Source organism: Pristis pectinata, chromosome 1 (assembly GCF_009764475.1).
Source record: "Pristis pectinata isolate sPriPec2 chromosome 1, sPriPec2.1.pri, whole genome shotgun sequence".
Taxonomy (NCBI): Eukaryota; Metazoa; Chordata; class Chondrichthyes; order Rhinopristiformes; family Pristidae; genus Pristis; species Pristis pectinata.
The window spans coordinates 105,177,231-105,201,643 of NC_067405.1; the positions used below are offsets into that span (position 1 = coordinate 105,177,231).

The 24,413-nt window shown below is 38.1% G+C and overlaps 1 protein-coding gene across 4 annotated transcripts in view; it reads left to right on the plus strand.

Annotated features, from left to right (window-relative positions):
• Positions 1-24,413, plus strand: part of akap6 (A kinase (PRKA) anchor protein 6) — a 303,452-nt gene that overhangs the window by 182,449 nt on the left and 96,590 nt on the right. For all 4 annotated transcript variants that reach the window (XM_052026999.1, XM_052026993.1, XM_052026990.1 and 1 more), the window contains exons 9-10: positions 6,693-6,841; positions 11,938-12,058. In XM_052026999.1, coding sequence (XP_051882959.1) covers positions 6,693-6,841; positions 11,938-12,058 — 270 coding nt within the window. The remainder of the gene's footprint in view (positions 1-6,692; positions 6,842-11,937; positions 12,059-24,413) is intronic.

Below are 24,413 nucleotides of genomic sequence, written 5' to 3' on the forward strand. Positions count from 1 at the left end.
GTACATGTAGAGCTTACAGCAATCAGAAAATTCATTGTGAGCATACAGAACAGGGTATGAATAGTAAATGATAATGGTTCCTACAGGCAGTGCTTTACATACCTTTTCTGATTGACAGAATACCCAACAGAGAATCCACAAGGGACTTCCAGTTCAGGAACTTTCTTGCAGATAGTAAATTGGTGTTGGCATACACAGAAAATAAATGACATGATTCAGCAGATTTCAAATCTGAACCCAAAACTCTGGAGACAGAAGTAAATATTCATCAAACAGTTGAACTTAAGATTGATTTTATTCTGCATCAGCGCACTGTGTTAGTTTTAAGCCAACCTCAGAAAGCAGGGATCTCAGTGCAGTGGATGTGACCCATATGTGTTGTGCGTTTTTCTCTCTTTTTTGTGGATGCAGTTGCCTTTGAAGCAGGGACTTTGATGCCGTACAGACTCACTTTGGGTAGCCATTCTTTTGGACTGGAAAATTTAAACTAGCTAGCCTGGCATGAATTTATATATTACATGCAGGTTCTATAGGTCAGGACATTCAGTATCTTGCATATGGAATGGAAATGTAAGGAACTCATTTATTTTGTTGAGATTGGTGCTGGTGGGAGGAGTAAGGAGTTCTACAGAGGAATAAATGCCTCATATTTTGGTTTAAATTTTCATAACTATAAAATAGTAATTACCTAATGGCAGACTTCCATTTCAGCCTCACATCTGCTATGTTTGGATCACATGATTTTGTGAATACAAGTGCCAATTTGTCTTGAGTTTCTAGAGTAAGGAGTTTAGCTAGATTTCTTTTGGCGTGATTCCTGGTGTCCACCCCATTCAGAAAGTTCATTTCCTCTTCCTTAGCTAGAGAGCAGCAGATGGCATTCATGATTTCAGGATTCTGAAAGATAGTAGTCTGCCCAGTGGTCCAAGGAGTCATGACCTGCTCACACATTTTTTTTGAAGGCACAGTACTAAAATTTTGAGAAGTACAAGAACTGCCAATTAAATCTTCTCCTCGTTGCACAGCTATTTTATGACCATTCCCAATTGGCAATTATGTGGGATCAGCCCTTGCTAGCAGCTGGGGAGCATGAGGTGCTGGAACAGGATGATGAAGAGGGATTTATGGAGGTGATGATGCAGTAACTGGAGCTGCTTTCTAGGAGGATGGTCAGGGAATGACTGATGATACTGAAATTTCAATGAAGAGATCTGTAATTTGTTCAGTTCTTCAGATTAACAAGCAATCTGTGCCTTTATGCAGCATAACCTGGATAACATTCAGACACCTTCCTCTTGTGACATATGTGAGGATGCTCAGTAACAGAGAGAAGATAAGACAGGCATTGTGGTGGAATGGAGAATATATTTACCTTTATTTTTTGCAAATATTGGATGTAGGTTTCACCGACAAGAACAACACTTAATAGTTATCTGTAAATTTCTTTGAGAATATTATAGGGTACAACCTTCTTGAAATCCTTGGCTTTGTTAGGAAGTGATTCTGTCTAAGGCTTTGTTAGAGTGGGATCGTGTCTGAACAATTCGATTGGGTTTTTCAAGGAGTTGATGGAAGAGTGCTGATGGGGGTAGTGTGGTTAATGTGGTTCACATGAACTTCAGTATGACCTTCTGACAAGGTCCCACGTGAGAACTGGTCCAAAAAGTTGGAATCCATGGAATCTAAGGCAAGCTGGCAAATTGGATCCAAGATTGGCTTGGTAATAAAAGACAACGGGGAAGATTGTTCTTGTGATTGGAAGCCTGTGAACAGTGGTGTTCCATTGAGTCAGTTCTGGGACCCTCACTGTTTGTATACACATTAATGATTTGAATATGAATGCAGGAGGTATGATTAGTAAGTTTGCAGATGACATGAAAATTAGTTGTGCTGTTGATAGTGAAGGGGAGAATTTTAGGTTATAGGATGATATTGATCAGTTGATAAATGGGCAGAGCAATGTTGACCTCAGGAAAGGGGGCGGTGTACATGCACCTGTCTACATCAATGGTGCTGAGGTCGAGAGGGTTGAGAGCTTCAAGCTCCTGGGAGTGAACATCACCAACAGCCTGTCCTGGTCAAATCACGTAGATGCCACGGCCAAGAAAGCTCACCAGTGCCTCTACTTCCTCAGGAGGCTAAAGAAATTCGGTTTGTCCCCTTTGACTTTCACCAACTTTTACCAATGCACCATAGAAAGCATCCTATCTGGATGTATCACGACTTGGTATGGCAACTGCTCTGCTCAGGACCGCAAGAAACTGCAGAGAGTTGTGGACATGGCCCAGCACATCACGGACACCAGCCTCCCCTCCTTGGACTCTGTCTTTACCTCTCGTTGTCTTGGTGAAGTAGCCAGCATATCAAAGACCCCACCCACCCAGGACATTCTCTCTTCTCTCCTCTTCCATTGGGTAGAAGATACAGGAGCCTGAGGGCACGTACCACCAGACTTAAGGACAGCTTCTGTGATAAGACTGTTGAACGATTCCCTTATACAATGAGATGGACTATGACCTCACGATCTACCTTGTTGTGACCTTGCACCTTATTGCAATGCACTTTCTCTGTAGCTGTGACACTACTCTGTACTGTTATTGTTTTTACCTGCACTACCTCAATGCACTCTGTACTAACTCAATGTAACTGCACTGTGTAATGAACTGACCTGTACGATCAGCATACAAGACAAGATTTTCACTGTACCTCAGTACAAGTGACAATAATAAACCAATACCAATACCAGAAAGCATCCTACCTGGATGTATCACAGCTTGGTATGGCAACTGCTCTGCCCAGGACCGCAGGAAACTGCAGAGAGTTGTGGATACAGCCCAGTGTGTCACAGAAACCATCTTCCGCTCCATGGACTCTGTCTTTACCTCTCGCAGTCTTGGTGAAGTAGCCAGCACAATTAAAGACCCCACCCACCCAGGTCATTCTCTCTTCTCTCCTCTCCCATCAAGCAGAAGATACAGGAACCTGAGGGCACATACCACCAGGCTCAAGGACAGCTTCTATCCCACTGTGATAAGACTATTGAATGGTTCCCTTATATGATGAGATGGACTATTGACCTCACAATCTACCTTGTTGTGATCTTGCACCTTATTATCTACCTGCACTGCACTTGCTCTGTAGCTGTGACACTTTACTTTGTACTGTTATTGTTTTTACCTGTACTACCTCAATGCACTCTGTGCTAACTCAATGTAACTGCACTGTGTAATGAATTGACATTCAACGTGGTGCTGTATGTCTATGGCTCCTTGATACTGCAATCCTTGTGGTGAAGGTACTGCTACGTTCCAATTAAGTAGGGAGTTCCAGGTTTTGACCCAGTGATAAAGTAAGAATATGGATGATTTCCAATTCAGGATGTTGTGTGATTTGGAGCAGAACATGCAGGTGGTAGTATTCCTATGCACCTTTTGTCTTTGTCCATCTGGGTGGTTATGTCCATATTAGAGGTGCTGTTGGAAAATCTTGGCTTGATGCAACAGTGCATGTGAATGGCGCACACTACAGCCACAGTGGAATGCTAGTGGAGGAGTAAATTTTCAGGGTGCTGAACATGGTGTTAATGAAGCATGATTGATTCTGAGCAATGATGAGCTTCTTGAGTAATGGTAGAGCTACACTCATCTGGGCAAGTGGAGAGAATTCCATCATACTATTTCCATCATATTGTCTTACCAGCTGGTAAATATTTATTTCATAAAAGTATGAGATGTGCCTCTCCAGTGTGACCAGAAAGCAAAAGTCTTTAGTCAAAACTTGAGCTGTAACACTATATATTTTTACATTTAAGTCACTACTTTGAGAGATTCATGTCATTCAAACTTCCCAGCTCTCACATTGCAAAAGCTGATCTGTCAAACAGTTAATCTACCTGGTTCCAGGCAAAAAAAAACACACATTTTAGAGCTAAGTATTTCTGCATGGATTATTTTGGTATAAATAGACTTTAATACATGAATTAGCTTTGTGTTTGGTGAAAGCAAATTTTTTACATTTTCTGAAATAATGGAAATAAATTCTTTATTTGACATCAAATCCCACACTTTGTGAATGCTTACAATAAGATGAGTGCATATGATGAAATCATATGTACCCAATATGATACAATGAACAAATGTAATTCTATTATTAAATATATTATGTCAGAAAAATTTCAATTTTGTGCATCAGGGACAATTCATAATTTTTTTAAATGTAGGCAAGCACAAAGTGAACCCTATTATCCAGTCCTAATATGTGGTTCTTTTCCCAATGTTCCCTACTTTTTTTAGAATAGTTTTTCTCAGTGTTCTGAGTGAAATTTTAAACTATGAAGCACCACAAGCATTAACTGCAGTTTGATGGTCTATGATTCCAGTTTGCTGTATGCACTGCCACAATTATCATTATCAGTTATTATCTACTCACTCGCCTGAATGATTGCCCTCTCAGCTTTGAGTCAACAGGTTATGCCTCAAAGGTCCACTCCACGACTTGTATGTGATCTGGACCAGTATGTGTGTATAATGAGGGAATGATGCATTGTCAGAATGCAATGGAAGAAATGCTAAACTAGGGCCCCATTAGCTGCAAGAGAACATTGTAAGCCCTGGTAGTCTAGCCAATGTCCTTAACCACATCAGCAAATAAAACAGATTAACTTTATTTGCTGCAGATAAGGCTTTGTTGAGCCCAAAATAGCTGCTGTGCTTGTCAACATTTGCAGATGACACCAAACTTGGAGGTGTGCTAAACAGAAAAGAGGAGAGTTGTGGACTGCAAGATGACATAAATGGGTTAACAGAATGAGCAGATAAGTGATAGATGAAATTTAATACAGAAAAGTATCAACTGAAACATTTTGGCATAGAGAATTAGAAGAGACAACATAGACTAAATAGCACATTTCTAAAGGGTGCATAGGAACGGAAATATTTGTGTTTGTATGTACATAGATCCTTTATAGCGGCAGGGCATGTTGCGAGGGTGGATAATAAAGCACATGGAATCCTGGGGATCATTAATGGAGATATAGAGGGCAAAAACTTGGAAATTTATGTTGAACCTTTTTAAAATAATAGTTAGGTCACAACTGGAGAATTGTGTCTAGTTCTGGTCACCACACTTTAGGAAGAATATAACAGTCAGAGAAGATTAAGAAGAGGTTTATTGGAAAGGTTTCATGGATGAGGCATTTCATTACAAGGTGAGATTGCAATATTTGGGGTTGTCCTCCTTGGAGCAAAAAAGGTTGAGAACAAGTTTGATAACGACGTACAAGATCGCAATGGATTTAGGTGGGATAAATTGCTAGAAGTTGTTCCTGTTAGTGGATGGTTCAAGGACTAGGTGACATAGATTCAAAATGATGGGCAGAAGAGACAGGCAAGTGTGAGGTAAAGCCTTTTTTCAGTAGTCAGTGGTTATGGTCTGGAAGTCCCTGCTCAAAGTGGTGGTAGAAGCAGAATCAACCATGGTTTTTAAAAGAGAATTAGATAGCAATTGAGAGAAAATAATTTGCAGGGTCACAGGGAAAGGTAGGGATGGGGAAGGGGGGAGATGTCAGTGACAGTCTGGATTGCTGTACAGAAATCCTGCATGTACTCATTGGGCTTAATGATGATCTCCTGTGTCATAATGAATTTTATGAAGTGACATGCAATCATGTCTGGAAGCTATCTGGAAGTAACTTTGTCTCCCCACTGTTTCAGTTGGAAGAATGTTTGGCAATTGAAAAGAAATCCAGAAAAAATTAGGACATAAAATCTCACAAAGTTGGGGAGAGAAATTGAGCTTAAAAGCTGGCCAAGTTATATTAGAAAGTCTGAGCAGCTGCATTTTCACGTTAGGTAAACCAGATCTGAGATTTTTAAGAAGGTTTAACCTTGATTATTTTAACTGCAGTTTGTTTTGCCTTCACGCTGGAAACCATTGTACCTACTGTATGTCTTGGGATAGAAGTCCTGAATTACCCTAGGATATGGATAAATTAATTGCATTGTGAACAGAGGTTATGGAATGCAGTTTGAATTGAAAATGCTAATGAATGCTATTGGGAAAAGGTTTCTGGTCTGAAGCCAGATTTAAAAAGTACAGAATTGAAACAGAATGGAAAACATTGCAGGTAAAATATTAATAACGGAGGAAACGCCTGGGATTACCTGAAAAAAATCTGTCATAGACTACAAGGTGATTGTTGTAAATTGCTTCTGCCTATAATTTGCAACAATCAGTGCTATGCAACAGAGCTGTGCTGATGGAATTAAGTGATCTAAACCCTTGAAACTCTGGTGACATAAAGTTGAATGAATAGTATTGTAATACCAGCCTACTGAACATTGTAAAATCACTCCCACACTTTGCCCTGACTTGGCCTTGGAGACAAGAAATTGTAAGCAACCTTAATTGTTAACCCACTGAGTACTGCATTTCATTTGAATCTTGCTAAATTTGAGCCTGCATTCTGTAAAATTATACAGTTGAATAGCACACAAAGGAGAGAGAATTCATTACTCATTTTGTGAAAAATCTATCTGTGCCCTTTTATTGATGCAATACCCACATGCTAGCAAGAGCCTCAAAGGATGGCATCTGAATTCCCAGGTTTGGAGACTAAGATTGCAGAGAAAATCCTGAATTGTTTGATGAATGCTAAACTATTTATGTTTACCGGTTACATGCACTGTTTCTAGGGAGAGATACAGCTTATCAACTTGGAAACCAGAAGAGATGCTGTGGAGCAGATGTCACTGAAGCTTTATAGTGAACAGTATACAAGCAGCAACAAACGGAAACAAGAATTTGCTGCAATGTCAAAAGTCAATCGGGTAGATACTTACAGGTATCACAATTGCTCAGTTTTTCTTTTTATTTAATCTATGTTTAACTGGATTAAATATTTTGTGAACACGATGTCATTGTACTTAACTACACATATATCAATTTTTATGACTAAACTGTACAGTATATTTCATCAGTGACCCACGTCAGGTCAAATTCATTATCAAAACTTGCCCATGATGTTAAAACAGATGACAAGCTTAGCTCCTGGACCCAAAGCTTTTGAATTGTTGATCAATACAAAACTTTGCTAGGTTTACCTTTATTTGCACTTTCTATTTAATTTGTATATGTTAACAACTTCAACATGCTATAGTAACCCAAAAATAGCTGTTATTTGTATGTTTTGAGAATTTCAATGTTGTCACCCTCAGTGATTCATAATTCAGTGTGTTTCAACAACAGGAGAGAGAAACACGGGTTGTGCAACCCAATCACATTATAAACATTTCCAAAGGATCTGCCTTACATGTTATGTAGCTTCATTAATGAATTGATTAAAAAAACTATAAAAACATGTATGTGTTATCACATATTCTGTGCACACTTGCAGAAAGAATTCCTATTCCTCTGGTGTTTATGTTGCAACATCATAAATGTGTTGAAAAGAAATAATTTTGCTCCTCCTCCCATGTGCCTCTGTTATTTTCTCTTTTTTTAATAGCTTATTAGATTATGCCAACAAGAAAATTAGATAGGGTTTGAATGTTTTAATACTTTGGGAGGCAGAAAAGTTGTAAAAAAAAAAGCATGCTTTCATGTATATTGTCTTTTTCATCATTTCTGGGTGTCCCAAAACATTTTACAGCTAATTTGGTGCTTTCGAAGTGTAGTTGCTATTGTTAGGCAGGAATCACGATCTCCAATTTTGTGCAGAGCAAGCTCCCACAAAATGCGAAAATGATCACAACCAGAAAGTGTGCTTTAGTGAAGTTGATTGAGATACACTTTAGACAGGACAACGGACAGAACTCCCTTGCTCGTCTTTGAACAGTGGTATGAGATCCTTTATCCTTTATCCCTGAGTCAAATATCTCATCCAAAAGATGGACAGTCAGTGCTGCATTGGAGTGTCAGCCAGTGATCAACTCTCTGGAACGAGTCTTAAACTCACAATCTTATGACTCAATCATAGCCAACACCCTAAATTTATGGATAATTGTAGGAGCTGTATTTTAGATTGAGGTCAGATATGCCAATTATTACTTTATAATGTGCATTAAATTCCAGTGGAGCTCAGTGTTGAGGAAAGATATGTCCACCTCAGATGTGGTGTCAATATGCATGACAAGGAAACAAGGGCAGCTTTACAAAACTCTAGTTAGACCACACTTAGAGTACTGTGTTCAGTTCTGGTTGTTGCATTATAGGAAGGATGTGGAGGCGTTGGAGAGGGTGCAGAGGAGATTTACCAGGATGCTGCCTGGATTAGAGCATATGGAATATGAGGAGAGGCTTAAGGTGCTAGGGCTTTATTCACTGGAAAGGAGGAGGATGAGAGGAGACATGATAGAGGTATATAAAATATTGAGAGGAATAGATAGAGTAGACAATCAGCGCCTCTTTCCCAGGGCACCAATGCTCAAGACAAGAGGGCATGGCTTTAAGGTTATGGGTGGGAGGTTCAGGGGAGACGTCAGGGGGAGGTTTTTCACCCAGAGAGTGGTTGGTGCATGGAATGCACTGCCTGGGGTGGTGGTGGAGGCAGATACATAGGACAGGTTCAAGAGTTTGTTGGATAGGCATATGGAGGAATGTGAGATAGAGGGATATGCGGGAGGAAAGGGTTAGATAGTGTGAGGGTGGTTTGATGGACGGCACAACATGGTGGGCCGAAGGGCCTGTTTTGTGCTGTATGGTTCTATGTTGTTCCTAACATTAACACATTTGTGTAAATTCTATATAGAAAAGAAATACATTAATTATATAAATTATCAAACTAGGAAGTGATTAAGTGCCCAGCCTTTGAAACTCTTCAAATTTTGTTTGAACCAATCAACTAATCTATTATTTTAGCAACACGGCTGAGAAAGGATTTTTCAAACTTCCATTCAACAATTCAAAGCAGGAAAATCATTCCCATTCTTCAACAGGTCATAGATTCAAGATCATTCCAGAATTCTTAATCTTCATTAATATCTCAATGCACTACACTTAAAATGTAATCTGCCAGGTGTGAAATGCTTTGGGACTGTTCTGAAGACATGGAAGATGTAACTTGACTGCAGACATTTAGCAAGAGACATTTCTGTGGGCGTCTCCCCTGTGTCCTTACATTGAAAATGGAACAGGAGTAAGTAGAAGTTGAAGGGAAGCAGGATAAGGTTGTACAAAAGAAGTAAAACAACTATTGGCATATATCCAAGAGTCCACATTTCGCACTATCCCTCGGGATCATCAGAAGAGATTAGCTGAATGTGGCAATGGTTCATTAAGGAAGCAAACTAGGAACTCTTAGCTACTGCAAACCAGCCTCCAAATGGCAAGCTCTAGAGCAATGGACCATTTATCTGCTGCACAATTCCCCAAGAACTGAAAAACTCCCTACCAACTGATCCAACTTTTCCTAAACTAGCCACAAGAAGATCTGTAAACAATGGTCAAGGTGACTAAAATTTTCTCTTTGTCTTGTGGTGGAGTTATTTTCTCCAATTTGTCAGCTGCCACAGCAGGGTTGCTCAGCTGAGAACTTGCAAGGAAGGGAATTACATTTTCCCTCCAGCACCTTGCCCATTCCTTATTGTGAGCATAGACAGTGGCAGGTAGCCAATACATTATAGTGTCTAACACAGCTAAGTCTAGTCATGAATCTGTCAGTAAACACTAGTCAAGGGAGAGAACATTTTAAAAATCTCCTCACTATCCCAGGAAATGTGAAACTAACCAGCTCCCATTCAACCATGATGTTCAAAATCGGCTGGCTCAGCTGCTCTCTCTTTAACCAGCTAAGCCATCAGTGAAGAATCTAAGGCATGTAAATTGATCTAAGAGGTGCAGAAACTTATCAAAGAAGAACACATTTTTAAAATAACATGGAACATAGGCCCTTCAGCCCATGGTGTCTGTGCTGAACATGATGCCAAATTGAACTAAATCTCTTCTACCTGCACATGATCCATATACCTCCATCCCCTGCATATTCATGTGTCTATCGAAAAACTTCTTAAGCACCACTATCAAATTTGCTTCCACCACTACTCCTGACAGCCCTTTCCAGGTACCAACCACTCTCTGTGTAAAAAAAACCTTGCCTGGCATCTCTCCTTTAAACTTTCCCCTTCTCACCTTAAATGCATGTCCTCTGGTATTTCACATTTCTACCCTTGGAAAAATATTCTGACTGTCTATCTATATCTCCCACAACTTTATAAACTTCTATCAGGTCTCCCCTCAGCCTTCGTCACTCCAGAGAAAATAACACAAATTGTCCAAACTCTCCTTATAGCTCATACCCTCTAATCCAGGCAATATCCTGGTAAACCTCTTCTGTACCCTTTCCAAAGCCTTCACATCCTTCCTGTAATGGAGCAACCAGAATTGCACACAATAATATTACATGATATATCTGATTTGAGATTTGTTTTCAATTACATTATTTTTCTTTAGAAAATTATGTACTTCAATTTTTAAATTATCAGTCATTTATAATACATCAGTTTATGTATTAACCAAGCAAAATAAATTGAATTTATTTGAATTTATTGTGTAACAGAAAGAGGGCATTTAATATATGTGCAGTTAAGCTACATACATGGAGTAGAGACCAATTTGTACTTTTGAACATTCTTGAAGAGAAAATCAATTCATTCAGGAATTATAGAAGTATTTGCATTTAAATATTTTTAATAAGTAAATGTCTTAATAAATCCAATATTCTGCTTTAGTTTATTCAGATAGAATCTGAATGCAAAACTATGAAATTCGTGATTTCAATTGTCAAGGATCTATATATTGATGCAAAATTTTAGAGAAATAATTCTCTTGCCCAATGAATAGCTCTTTGAAGTCTTAGCAAAAAAATTGCAATTGCAGAGTATAATTTCTTTATTTCCTTCTAAACTTAGATCTACTTTTATTGAGCCGGATTTTGGAACCCAGTGGCAGCAAATCCTCCTCAAGGAGATATTTTCTTTCCATTAACTGTCATTGAATGACATCATTCTAAAACCAAGCATAATATAATCGTTGATTTGTGTCAAGGATTATTCAATATTCTGGGGTATAAGTAAACAGTGTCAGGAGTTACATTTTAGTACATTTTGAGAATTATGCATTATCTTGTTGCTGTATGAACTTCTCACAATTATCACTTTCTGCTGCATTAGAGTGCTGGAGCTGAGTTGTAAACTCAAGACTTAGCTCAGGCACTCGGCTTTGAACTGAACATGGCTTTAATCCCTCTAAGCTCCTCATTCTAATGATTTATTTAGCTGAAATCTAATGAACTCCTATTGAATTTTAACGATTACTGCCTTTTTGAGAATTTCTTGTTTTGACTTTTTGGCCTCACCTTTGCATTGGACATGTCTATAGGGATCACCTGTCTAGTGCTGCATCCAGCCTTTTGAGTGCTTTGGCATACTCACTCATGCCCAACTAAAATGTCTGTCTGATATACTTTCATCTTCTCATAAAACCTTTGGCTGCAGGTTTGCCTTCAGTGCTATTGTCTCTCTTGCATACCTGATATTCATCTGTTTTGTTGAAATGATGCTGAAGAAGACTAAATTGAAATGAAGAATTTTAAACTAGTTAAAACATGAAATAGGTATTGACTAACTTTGTCAATCATTTCTGCAGAATATATTTTGTTATATTTATTTCCTGCATGTTGATATAGTGAAAAATTACTGCTTGTGTTATCAGTGTTGAAATCAAATAATCTGTTGTTTAGTATTTCTCTCTAATGCATTATTACCTTATTTTATTAATCATGTTGTGCTATCTACTTATAATCGAATTTAATGAAATCTTGCTGACTAGTTCTAAGTTTTAATTTTCTCTATAACAAGCAATTACGTTTTCCAGTCAGTATTCATTCAGGAATATATATTTTATTTATATAATGCATAATGCATTTTTAATTCTGCTTTCCAGCCTTTTGGACTTTGAATCAGAATACCAAGAGCTCTGGGATTGGCTGATTGACATGGAATCCATAGTGATGGACAGCCATGACCTGATGATGTCAGAAGAGCAGCAGCAGCATCTTTACAAGGTTAGAGCCTATGTTACTGTCTTTACGTGGATATGGAAAATCTGATTATCCTGACAAGTCTTTCTCTCGGAGGACATCTTGACGTTCATTGTATATATCATGGTGCCTATTAGAATTCCCTTCCCTGTCCCCAACTTCATTTCCATCTCCTGCATGCCAGCAGAGAGTGCAGACATCATAATTGCCAAAGAGTTCCCTTTATCACATTCTATTAAGTTTAATTTTATAAAGGAATGAAGAATCCTTCCCATAGAGGAGCAGAAATAAAGGAGACAGGATTAATAAATAGACTGAAACAAAATGAATAGTCAATGCAAGTAGGGGCTTTACTTTACAGCATGTGTTTTTATTTGAGGCTTCAGACAGATTAGTCTGCCCTTCAGAAGCTGTAAGAACAAAATTTGCCAGGAGTATGGTTTATCACTGCATCGATACCAGTCAGCTTTCAATGAATTTTTATCAGTTATAAATAGGGCAGCCTCTATTGCTTTGAGTTGTTATTTTACACAAGATTAAAACAAATATTTTTGACTCTAATATTAATTTAAATTCCTTCAAAGAGAGAAATGAGGAATGTATATTTCAGCACCTTTCAGTTATATAATCTATTAAATTCTCTATTTTGTACAATATTACTTTATTCTTTTACTGATAAAAAATCTCAAAGCTTATACTATAGATATGATGGTATTTTAAAACAGAGAAGGAGTAATATCTTGGAGCATTTCTGGGGTTATTTTCAGACAAATCTCCACAGCAGTAAATCTGCCTCGTTTAGGCTATTTTTTATTGTTGTAATTCTGACAGTTGTCATCCCTGAATTGCTTTGAACATATGGCACATTTCAAAGAGCAGATTGTGAATCGTAAAGGAAAAAATTAATAACCACCATCAGAATTGACAACAGGATAATGACAAGAAACAACCACCCTCTGGCTCTTCTAGTAATTTTTCATTTTTATACAAGGAATGGAAATTCAAGGTCAAACAGGAGCGTATCTCTTATCTTAGTGGCTTCATCAAAACTTACTATCATTTTAAAGAGTGGCACCAGGAGAAATGTCTCAAGTCCAGGTTTGTGCATTATCAGCTAAAGTAATAGAAGCAGCTAGGGGCATTGTTTGTCACACAGCCAGTGGGGGGTGAATGCCACTAATCCATAGCTGGTGTACGTGGGTGATAGATAAGGGGCAATAAGATTTTGTATTTTCGAGAAACCGTGAGGAAAGAAAGCAGACCACATGCAGGAACAGCCCTGGGAGAGAAGCAAGGGTAGCTGTGAGAGCAAATCACACATGCATTCTCCAGGGGCATAACTACATACATGAAAAGAGAATTTTTGAAGCACAGTAGTAAGCACAAAGGAGTTTGTGTATTCTTTGATTTTTATTTGAATGCACCACATTTGGGGTCCTTCCTTTACCTGGATGAAACTGGCATGCTGCTAATTAGTGGTGGGCAGTGAGGCACAAACACACTCCTGAAAGAAGCAATTTCTTTAAACTTCAAAGTAGCCCTTAGCAGAGGAGGGCTTGTTCAGAAGAATCAAGCACACTGCTTCATTTGCTGTCACTATCTACTCACAGCTTCGTTCTTCACCTCCACTGAACTTTATCCTTAGAATCTCCTTCACTTAGTTCTTGTTTTTGTTAACTGCTGATATAAAGGTAATTTTTCCCCTTTTTTCTAAGAAGACAGAACATTTTCTCCTACAGTATTATATCCCTTGTGGATGAAAGTTTTGTTGAACAAAACTTATTTATCAGTAAATTTTGTTCGGAAATTCTGCAAGTTGATAACATGCAGAATGTTGGCAAAACAATAAAGACTAGATTTAGCTTTAACATCAGCTTTGTAACAAGCAGTCTTTTAATCCATGTTCTTCCTTGCAAACGATGAAAGCATGCTCAACTAATCTGGAGTTCAAAGCAGCTGACCAACAACTATCCTGCTCACCTCTAATGATATGTAGCTCTGTGTTTTGACATTACAATTCTGTAATTTAAAGGAATATTACACCATTCCTTTGTGTTTCCAACTGAATTATTTCTACATAAGTCTTAAAGTTTACAGTGATATTAAAACAAAGCCACCATTTTGTGGCTGTATTTTTTTTCCATCAAACATTAAGAACCCTCTGTTGTCATATCTTTTCAAACTACATTTCCATCTGTGACAAATCCAGAAAGAGCAACATTTTTTTTCCTGTGGTATTTTGTGGTGCTGCTGAAGGGGGAGGGGTGGGAGAATCTTAAAAAAAATTCAGACTTCTAATTTACTTCCCCTAAGGATATGCCATTCTGATGTTGCCTTGCATCTGTGTATAAAAGGTTGATTTGTTTATTGAAATAATGTAATGTGATTGGCTGTTGAGGGGTATTATTCTATAGCATAGTGCCGTGTTCTGAGGCTGTCATTTGAATTTTAGATGCACCAACATCCACATTCTCAAAGAAATCATGCATTGACCCATCTACTAATGGGTTTATTGTAAGAAAACAAAGGTTTTGTTTTGGAATGAGATCCTTGAGCTATCCACTTAATAGTAAACCTTTGAATTCATACTCCACAGCAAATTGAAGACAAGGCTCATGGAAAAAAACATAGCCTTTTCAAAATAAACGTATATACTTGTTTGTTTAATTTCCATGGTGTTTGCAAGATGCTGTTTTGTTTATCTTGATGCAAAATTGTGATATAGATTTGTTTTTACAATATGATCTAATGACAGTGTTGTATATTGCATTCTTAATGATGTTTGTGTCACCACCAATCCCAAGTGGCTTTATTCCTATTGAAAATGGGCCCTGCCTCCATTTTACGGTTTCAGTGAAGCATATCCATTCAAAGTTAAGTAGCTCTGAAGTATAGCTCTGCTGCCATGTTTTCCCCAAGTTTCCTGTCATCTTTGATATGTCACCAAAAGGCTAGTCTGAAACTTTTGGAAATTTTCTCTGCCTCTGGGAACAATTCCTCTGGCTCCAAACCTTCACTGAGTTGCCAGCTTTTGCCAGTCTCTGCTGTTATTTATCTGATTTTGTTTTGTCAAGGTGTGGGCCAGCACTTATCATGCTACTTTGCCAGATTTTAGAAGCAGGTTTAAAACTATTTCCAGATTATGTGTTTCCCTCCAACAGCTTGACTTTCACCGAAGAAATATTTGCATAGTTTGATGCAATGATTTATTCACTTATTGTATTTAAGCCTAATGTTTCCATTGTCTAATTCTGCAGTTTCAGCAGCTTGTTTAATGCAGTTTTTGATGCTTTTCAGAGCGTCAGCTATTATCAGCTGTGTGAATTTATTGTCATTTCCAAATGCGTGATATTGCTGCAACTCCACTAACTCTGACTTCACTCAATTTCCTGCAGTCTGATCCAGCTGCAGCTAGATTTTCTCCTCTGGTATTCACTATTACATTAACATCCAACACAGTTGCCGTGCAGTTTCATGTTCTGCAATGTATTACATTCCAATACATTAGAAATGTAGTCCTAGTTACGAGTTAGCTTTGATTTGTGTCATCAGTTGGAAGAGCTTGGTTGAAGCCAGGCAAAACACATTCAGACACAAGTAAGTATATTTGTGAAATATTTTGCTTTTCACTAAAGTTGGCACTTCTGTTGGTAGTATTCTGTCAAAGGTTAAAAAAAACAATATTAATTAGTTTCTCATCTCTAGTAAAAGGATTAAAGTATAATCTCTTGGCAAGAGATATAATAATCATTGTGGAAGAAATGAGAGAGGAAACCAAGTGCACAGGTCTAATCATATCCAAACTTCATATTAGATATTATCTGCAACCTTCCAGTTACTCTATTTCTAGTGTGCTATTGTGTCCATATTCTTGGACAGAAATGCTGGAAATATTCAGTGGTTTAGGGTTCAGTCTGAAACATTAACCTACATTTCAGTTGCAGATGCTGATTGGTCTGCTCTGTATTCCCTGTTTTTTTTAATTTCAGATTTCCAAGTATTTAGCTCTGATTCGTTTAAAACTGAGTGTTTTTAAGCTCGATGTCACAGTATTGCAGTTCTTAGAACCTGATTCGATTGAGATCACAATAATAAACAGTTATCTCATTACTGCAGAATGTACAACAACATGTATTTTTAATGTGTAATCTGCAACTACAGCTTTGATCAATGGATGTTTTAGAAGATGATACATATCTAACTGTAATCATACATTTAAAATTGAGTGGAATCTACTTTTTCTTTTTAATACCTGAGGTCAGTTCTCAGATGCCACTGCGATTCATGTTTCCTCTTAATTTCATTGCAGGTATTCTTGCTTTCTCTCTTTTGAAGTCTCTAATTCCTGACTGGAATGTGGCTCTTATCATTCTCCCTTTCTTGTTATCTTACCTGGTAGCCAACTGCTATGTGCGAACCTTAGCAGTAAGCAGGTTATTTTGTCCAGTTTCCCAGCTGATGTCTTAAAAAAACAGTCTTGCAGTTCACTCCTGAATAGCAGTAAGGAAAGAGCTCTTCCGAACCTATGGAAGTAAGGACAATTGACTGAGATAAGCTAACTAAAGACTAAATGACTGAATCTGTGATATTCCTGGTCTACTTTTAGAGGCATAGAGTCATACAGCACAGAAACAGGCCCTTTGTCCCACCATATCCATGTTGACCATCAAATACCTATCTATACTAGTCCCATTTAGCTGTTCTTGGTCAGCAGCCTTCTATTCATTAGCATTTCAAGTGCTTGTCTTGATACTTAAATGCTTTGAGAGCACCTGTCTCCACTATCTGTTCAGGCATTGTGTTCTAGATTGCAACCACCTCTGGGTGAAAAAGTTCTTGTCTCAGTAAACAACTGGATAAAGTGTCTCAGGCATTCGAGGAGCCATGTATTTATCATGGTGGTGCCTCATGCTATAGCAGCCATTTCTACTTTTGAGTGCCTTAATTATTAAATTTGTGTTAATGACTACATTAGACTCTGCTTATCCAGCCTATTTTATGGAAATCTAGGTTACCCCATACCACCTCAAACATCTTGGTCAGGTAGTTGGTGCATTCTTGTTGATGGACACTTACAATACCCTTCCAATGTTGCTCCTTTGTTCATTAACCGAAAGATGGGTGCATCCAGATGGAACAACTGAGATGATCAATTCTGCCCATAACAGAAACTTCACCGTGAATGCTACTAGATGTTTGGACTTGAGGATCCAACCTTCGCACATCAAGCTACTGAACCACATTATTGCATTTTTTCCTGTGGATGTAACAATGGCTGTCATTAGTAACTGATGTGACTCCTGTTCATTCTAGAATAAAAATGAGCATGCATCTTGTAGAATTCCAGATGTGTTAGCCATCTGCCTTATTTTTAAAAAATAGTCAGTGTTTGAGTGAATTGATTGTAAATTCCAAACATTCACTTCTTAACATAATATATTGGGTCGGAGTCTTATGCTGGGGAGGGAGAGTTAATTATGAAGATTTAAAACCTCTATAGTTTTGTTTTCCTCTCCTCTTGACAATGTTAATTCCTGTTTGGCATATATCAGTGACATCATCTTTAGGTGCTTTGACCAAGTAGCCATTTTTCACATGGAGAATGTGGTGTACATTAACAGTTTATTTAATCTTCAGGGAGATGTGGGGAGGGGGCAAGTGGGTGTTGTGTGGTGGGTGGCAGTGGAAGAATCACAACATAAATCCTACCATTACTCAATATTTAATGTGCATGGAAAGTAAATGGATATCAGTCAGGTCTGGGTACTCAGCCTGAATTTTTCCCCTCTAGCCCAGGAGCATTTAAATCAATTACAATATTGCTGCTTGAAATCTGCCCCAGATCAACTGAGGCTCACTGTAGACTGTAATTAAAACTTGGACACTCTGAGCCGGAAGACATTATTTCATTATTGTGGCTATCTTTAGGGTTCTGAGGGTTTATTCCTGTGCACCATCATTTTGCTACGTTGGAGGTGTGAATTAAATGCAAATTCCAGGTATTTTCAAAGATTTTCATCAGCCATAAAAGCACATTAAAACTCAGCACATGGTCACACACATAAAACAATTGTCTATCCTGTCCCCTATTCACCATGAACCTCGCAGAATGTGCAAGTGTTTGAGCAGAAGTACAAACTATGCCATACTTATTACAGTAAGACAGTTGATCAGATAACTTTTATGACAAGTCCTTTCGATGCTGAGACTGTGGGCGAGAAATTTATTCACAGTTGTTCCCAAAAAAAAGGAGATATACTGCTGAAAATTGGATTAATCCAGAGTAGAGCAATATCACACACATTTCAGGGTGCCTGAGTGCCCGTCAGAAAATTTATCTATTCATTTTTTGACAGAATTTTCATTCTCCCTCTGACTTTCTTTTCTGTATAAAACTCACCCTTATACATAGTGAAACATTTAGTTTCTGTGGTGAGATTTTCAACCTCATTGGTTGGAAAAATTACAGTTCTTATTTTCTCACAGAAAAAAAGCAGATTTTACTGTCACCATTTTCCCTGAAACTGTGCAATTTAAAGGGCCATCTGTATTCTCTATCCAGAGTCAGATCTTGCACTTCCTGTAACCTCCATGGAGCCTCTTGTGTACCTTGAATACTTAACTCTTGGATGTCAAGGTCAAAATCACTCTTGGCTCCCTAGTCTCAGGATCATTCCTGTCAACTTGTATATTAGGAGATTGCAACTCATTGAAAATGTGGTATGGGCAAGGGTATATACCTACATCACAAGCTTTGCCTCAGTGATTGCATTCATTCCTTGGATCTCCCTAGCAAATTCTTGCCCGGAACGCTTGGCTGTGGATCTCCATGGCTTGCCTGCAAAATGGAGATGAACACTATTCTTCCCAAGCTAGTTGAGGTCCCTTTGACTCCACTGGGAGCACTCTCCCACTCCATACTCAAGAGAGGAGTTTTCCTCTAATTTCCCTTCTGTCCAAGGCGCAGACACAGCTGACAGGTCATTTGACTGCATCTCAGCCTTCTCTAAAGTGTAGCCATTTGTAGTCTGCGCTCATATCCTTACAGAGAGAAGCCTCTTAGGTAAGTTTCTGCTCGGAATACCTGACTGTAGTCCCGGAGCGTCTTGATGACACCCTTGCACAAAGGACATGCCTCTTCCAGACATTATTTCTCAGCAGCCTGTCCAAGTTCCTCTAAATCAATGGGAGCACTCTCCCATCCCCCTCCAATTATTGGAGTATCCATTCATTCACTCCCTGCAGTTGGAAGAGTCTTCTTTGTATTGTGGTATGTCTCTTTAAAAGCTGGCTGCAAACATCTGACCTGCTGAGCTATATATTTAGAAATGCAAGAACTTTAAACATATTAACAAGGAATACCATGCTGAAACCAACACTGCTGGTTTCAGCATGGCATTACGCAGTGATTGAACCTCACAACTGAGGCAATGTGAGTTTCACACACTGTACTGGGGTGACTCAAACCTCTGTTTTAATGCCAAAAATATAGCTGGAAGTGATTTCTGAGCCCTGACAGATATTAATTGATAACCTATACGTGGACCAAATGCTTGTTTTTTTTAACTTCCATCCATCTTATTCAGGTCTTCATTTTCAGGAAGTTGTTTCTGGGATTGTTTTATCTCTCAAACCTAATTCAGGCTTTCACAGAGAAGGCCCTAATTTGTGAAATTGCACTCACAGGTGTGGTAGTCATGACCAGCAGTTTAATGCTAATTATATTTTATAGTTCAGATCATAATCTGCTTCAACAAAGCAGTTTAATGCTGTTTCTGATCATTCAACAACCTGCCATGGTCGTCATTGAATAATTGCATAATCATATTTTCTGTATTTGCTGCACAGATTTTGAAGGTCTGTTTCCCCGTGTGTAATTTGCCAAATCATTTCAAAGCAAAACAAATGTTTTCAAAAAAATTTGCATGAAAAATAATTACTGTATCTTTTAAGAAATCAGGCACTGAATTACAAAACAGTAACTGAGTATCAGTGATGGAGCATTTTTCCAAATGACAAATTACTAAAAAAATTATACCTATTCTATTTGAACAATTGGTATAAGTCTCCTTTTAGTGGATCATAAGAGTGAAACCAATTCTGTCTAACATTGATTTCATGGCTAGGAACTTCAAGTATTATTTAAAACCTTTTTTACAGTTAAAACAATATTTTATTGGGATCGCACTTGTGCAGTTCTATTTAGCAAAAGGATACATAAAAGATACTGGAGTGCAGTTTCTGAAGACCTACTGTATTTTCTTGAGAGGCTTTGGTTATATTTCCTTTGGGTCTCTTCCTGCTCTGTGTCTCAGCTCGGCATGCTTTGACCCTGAGTGAATCAAACAAACCATGGTGAAACTTTCCCTCATTTGCATCACTTCTAGACAGCCCTGTCCTGCTCTTTGCTGACAGGAAATCACTGCCTTTGTCACCTTTTTGTGCTCTACTTGTGGCACAGAGTGGCCATGTGACTGGGAATAATCCCGGCAACAGTTAAGACATAACTCCCTCTGACATTTCTTTTAAACCCCCAAATCATTTATGGAAAAGACAAAGCTTTGAATCACAAGGTAAAGAAGATTTGAAAACTGATGTGAATGAATGCTAGAATGCAATATTACATTTGAAAAGTCAAAGTATAGCTCTTAATATATTACGTGCGAGAATGTAATCCATCACACAGCTGTGTTTCTTCAGGATTCTTGCTCTTATCAAGAATGTGTCCATGTCCACATAATGACTTCATTTGTATTAATGTGATAATATGTTCTGTAAAGAGTTGGGCATATTAAAACTCAGAATACTGAAGGAATAAAAATTATCTGCTTTTTGAAAGACAGGTGCAGATATATAAACACCACAGTGTGGTCTAGACACTTTGAAAAGCAAGAGCTCAGATGAAGGGGAAGCTTTACACTAGAAACAAAAGCAGCTGTTGGTTTTTCTCCAATGTGGCAGGCCAAGAGTGGTTTCCTTGGAGATAGAAGTATACTTCTGAAAACAAGATTTACTTTCCAAAAAAAGTTTGCAAGAAAAATAAATTACCAATTCCATTTATTCCTAAGAATATATTAATCCATGATGTTTTAGATCCATGATGCTTACATTATTGCTACCCCCACAACCTTTTTAATGTGTTTAAGATGGCATAATCTTCTGACCAGTGGCCTTTATTGCAAAATCTTAATTTTCTTAATTTAGTCAGTATAATTTGTGCTAAGCACTGAAGAGTGTTTGCTGGGACTGGGAAAAACACTGAAACTGGGATCTTGAAACCACTTTACTATTTCAGTAAAATATATGCTTGACTTTCTTTAACTTTGGAAATATCAAACATTGAAATTAGATAATTTAGCAAGGTTACTAAAACTAGTTTATCAAAGTTATGTAAACTACCAGATGTCTAAAGTATCTACAGTAAATAACTACAAAATCCATTGTGCTTTACCCATGCAGTTAGAAAGTTTAAAAATATGGTATGTCCTGCAAGCGTAAATAATACTATATTAGAAGAGTTAATTCCCAAGAACTAAAAATCTTAAGAAAAGCACAATAATTTTACTTGCTTAGATATAGCAACTGATTACATAAATATTATGTAATATCAGTATTGGCATAAATATTAATAGTGATTGATAACTTCCAATTCAGCAACATATTTTAAACTTGTCAGGCATGTGATATATAAAAGAAAAATATTGTTTTTGAATCTACCATATATATTTTGGATATTTTTTCTTTTATCATTTAAATATTGTCATGTTTGTCTTCTGCTTCTAACTAAATTTCTTATTGGATCAGGCTGACAATCAACTGATTCTCTTGGTATGCTTACAAGTAAGTGAGTTGGCAACAGGAAAACCTATTAATATCACAATATGGTAAAAGTTACATTAATGTAACACATCTGAGAACACCCAAACTAAAGAAAAAACATCATCAATAATTTATTCAGGGTGTCTTTGTAAAGAAAAGTCAAAATAGGTGGGTTGTGGAAGATTGTAGTATTTAGTATTTCTGTGTAATCTGTGTAAAACTGTAGTGAGCATTGATATAATGACTGAGTGATCAATCAAATAAAAATAACATGTATCATGTGTCTCAAGATAATTAGCTGTCAGCAGGGTATTGTGTATTGGTTACAGAAGAAATATTGTGCAAATGTTTTTGTTTATTTAGTTCTGATCATATGGAGCAGTGTGTTAAGGTTCCATTTATTTCTTCAGTTGGTTCAACTGAGAGTGGATATTGAGTCTGGGGTGATTTCATTTGGCTATGGTTCTTAGTATAATGGTGTTTTGCTTATAGTTAACCAAATTCTAATCTTCTCCATTTACTTGAAATATACTTCAGAAAATTCACAAATACGCTGATTACTGGAATGTTTTGGGTAATAAAATTTGAATAATTTTTCAATTCCTTATCAGTCTAATTTGTTGTTGCTATTTTTAAATACCTTACAGAGAAATCATGCAAAAATCCCAGTGTTCTAAGGCTTTTGTATCTATTGTTCAGGAACTTAATTCTGGTTATTTTTGCTTATTGTCTCTCAGCTCGTTTTTTTCTTTATTTGACATTAGTATTATACATAAAGTCCAAAATTAAAATTATCATTGAAATAGTGCTGAACACAACAATGTTCTGATGGTAAATCATTGAGAATCTCACTCTACAAGTTACTCTTTCTTCAGGTTGTTTCCATTGCAGTAGCAGTTTCACAGTGTCAGTTGTACTTTTTGTCAGATGAGGAATAAGTTTTTAATTGTGAAGGGCAAAGATCTGCTTAAAAAAAGCAAATAAATACATCTGAAAAAACAACAAGATGCTGGAGGAACTCAGCAGGTCAGGCACCATCCGTGGAGAAAAGCAGATGGTCAACGTTTTGGGTCAGGACCCTCCTTCAGGACTGAAGATAGGAAAAGGGGAAGCCCAATATATTGGCGGGGGGGGGGGGGGGGGGAACAGAGCAATGGTAGGTGGATGAAAGAGGGGAGACAGGGTGGGTACAAAGTGGTGATAGGTAGATGCAGGTAAGAGATAGTGATAGGCAGGTGTGGGGGAGGAGGAGAGGCCTATCCTCTCCTTTTCCTCTCCTCCCCTCCCTCCATGCCACCTGCCTCCATATCTTAGACCCATCCCCTGGTGGATCTCCTCTACCCTCTATATATTGGGCTTCCCCTTTTCCTATCTTCCGTCCTGAAGAAGGGTCCTGAACCAAAACATTGACTGCCTGCTTTTCTCCACGGATGTTGCCTGACCTGCTGAGTTCCTCCAGCATCTTGTTGTTTTTTCATCTAGATTCCAGCATCTGCAGTCCTTTGTTTCTCAAATAAATACATTTGATCATTGTGCAATTCCAAAAGTAAAATGACTAGGTTTTGTAGGCCATTTCATGATGCACATTGTAACTTAAAAATATTAATTTGTGTTATTTGACATTGTTTGTTATAGTACGAAGCTTAATATTACTTTGATATACTTAAGACTAGAAGACTTTTGATGTTACCCTTAACATTTTGCTACTGTGTTGTGTTGCCATGCACTTAGAAATTGCTCTGTGCTTTTTTTCTCATCCAACAGTTTCAGTGCAAATTCAGGTGGTTGTTACAGTGTGATCTTGCAGGTAACACATAAAGGGATAAGCAGCACTCTTCTAATTACAGGAGAGTGTCGCCAATAAGTGAATGGATGCCGCAAAGGTGGGATGGGGATGTTTATGGGACAGTGCTGCCGGAAGGTCAGAAGGACCTGCAGAGGCTGGTGATAAACAGTGCCTGCAGGAAGTGTGTTTGTTCTGTGGGAAGGCCATGGTGCTCTACGCTGAGGCACTCCTGGCAGGAATTTGCCTGGGAGGTTTCTAAGGAGTGAGTGCAATCTCTGAATGTCAACACTTCGGTGATGATTGAAATGCAGGTAAATGGCCGAGCCCATTCTCCCTGCTTCAATGGTTGAAGGAAAAGTGGATGAAGTTCTTTCTGCATGTGAATGGAATTTGATGAACACCCCTCACCCTGGAGCTCCAATACAACTGTAAAAGGTGGCAGCAGCTGCTGCTTGGAATGGTCCTAAGCTGAAAATGACTGTGACCCTGACAACCCTGAGCAGAGCATTCCAGGCACACACATGAGGTTGCATTTGAGGCTGTAGGAGCTCACAGATTTCAGTGTGAACAAGGAATACAGTTTGAATGTTGTGCCTTTAAATGGCCCAGTTTCAGGGGAAATGGGGTTAGTGAAACCTGTTCCTTGAGTAAGTAAGAATTGTTGTTGTACGGTGCAGTGAAGTTGAAACTCTCACAGCAGATGCATTTTGTGAATTTTGCACCATTGTTGACATCATTTGGGCAAGTTTTACAACAGAAAATTCTCACAGAGAA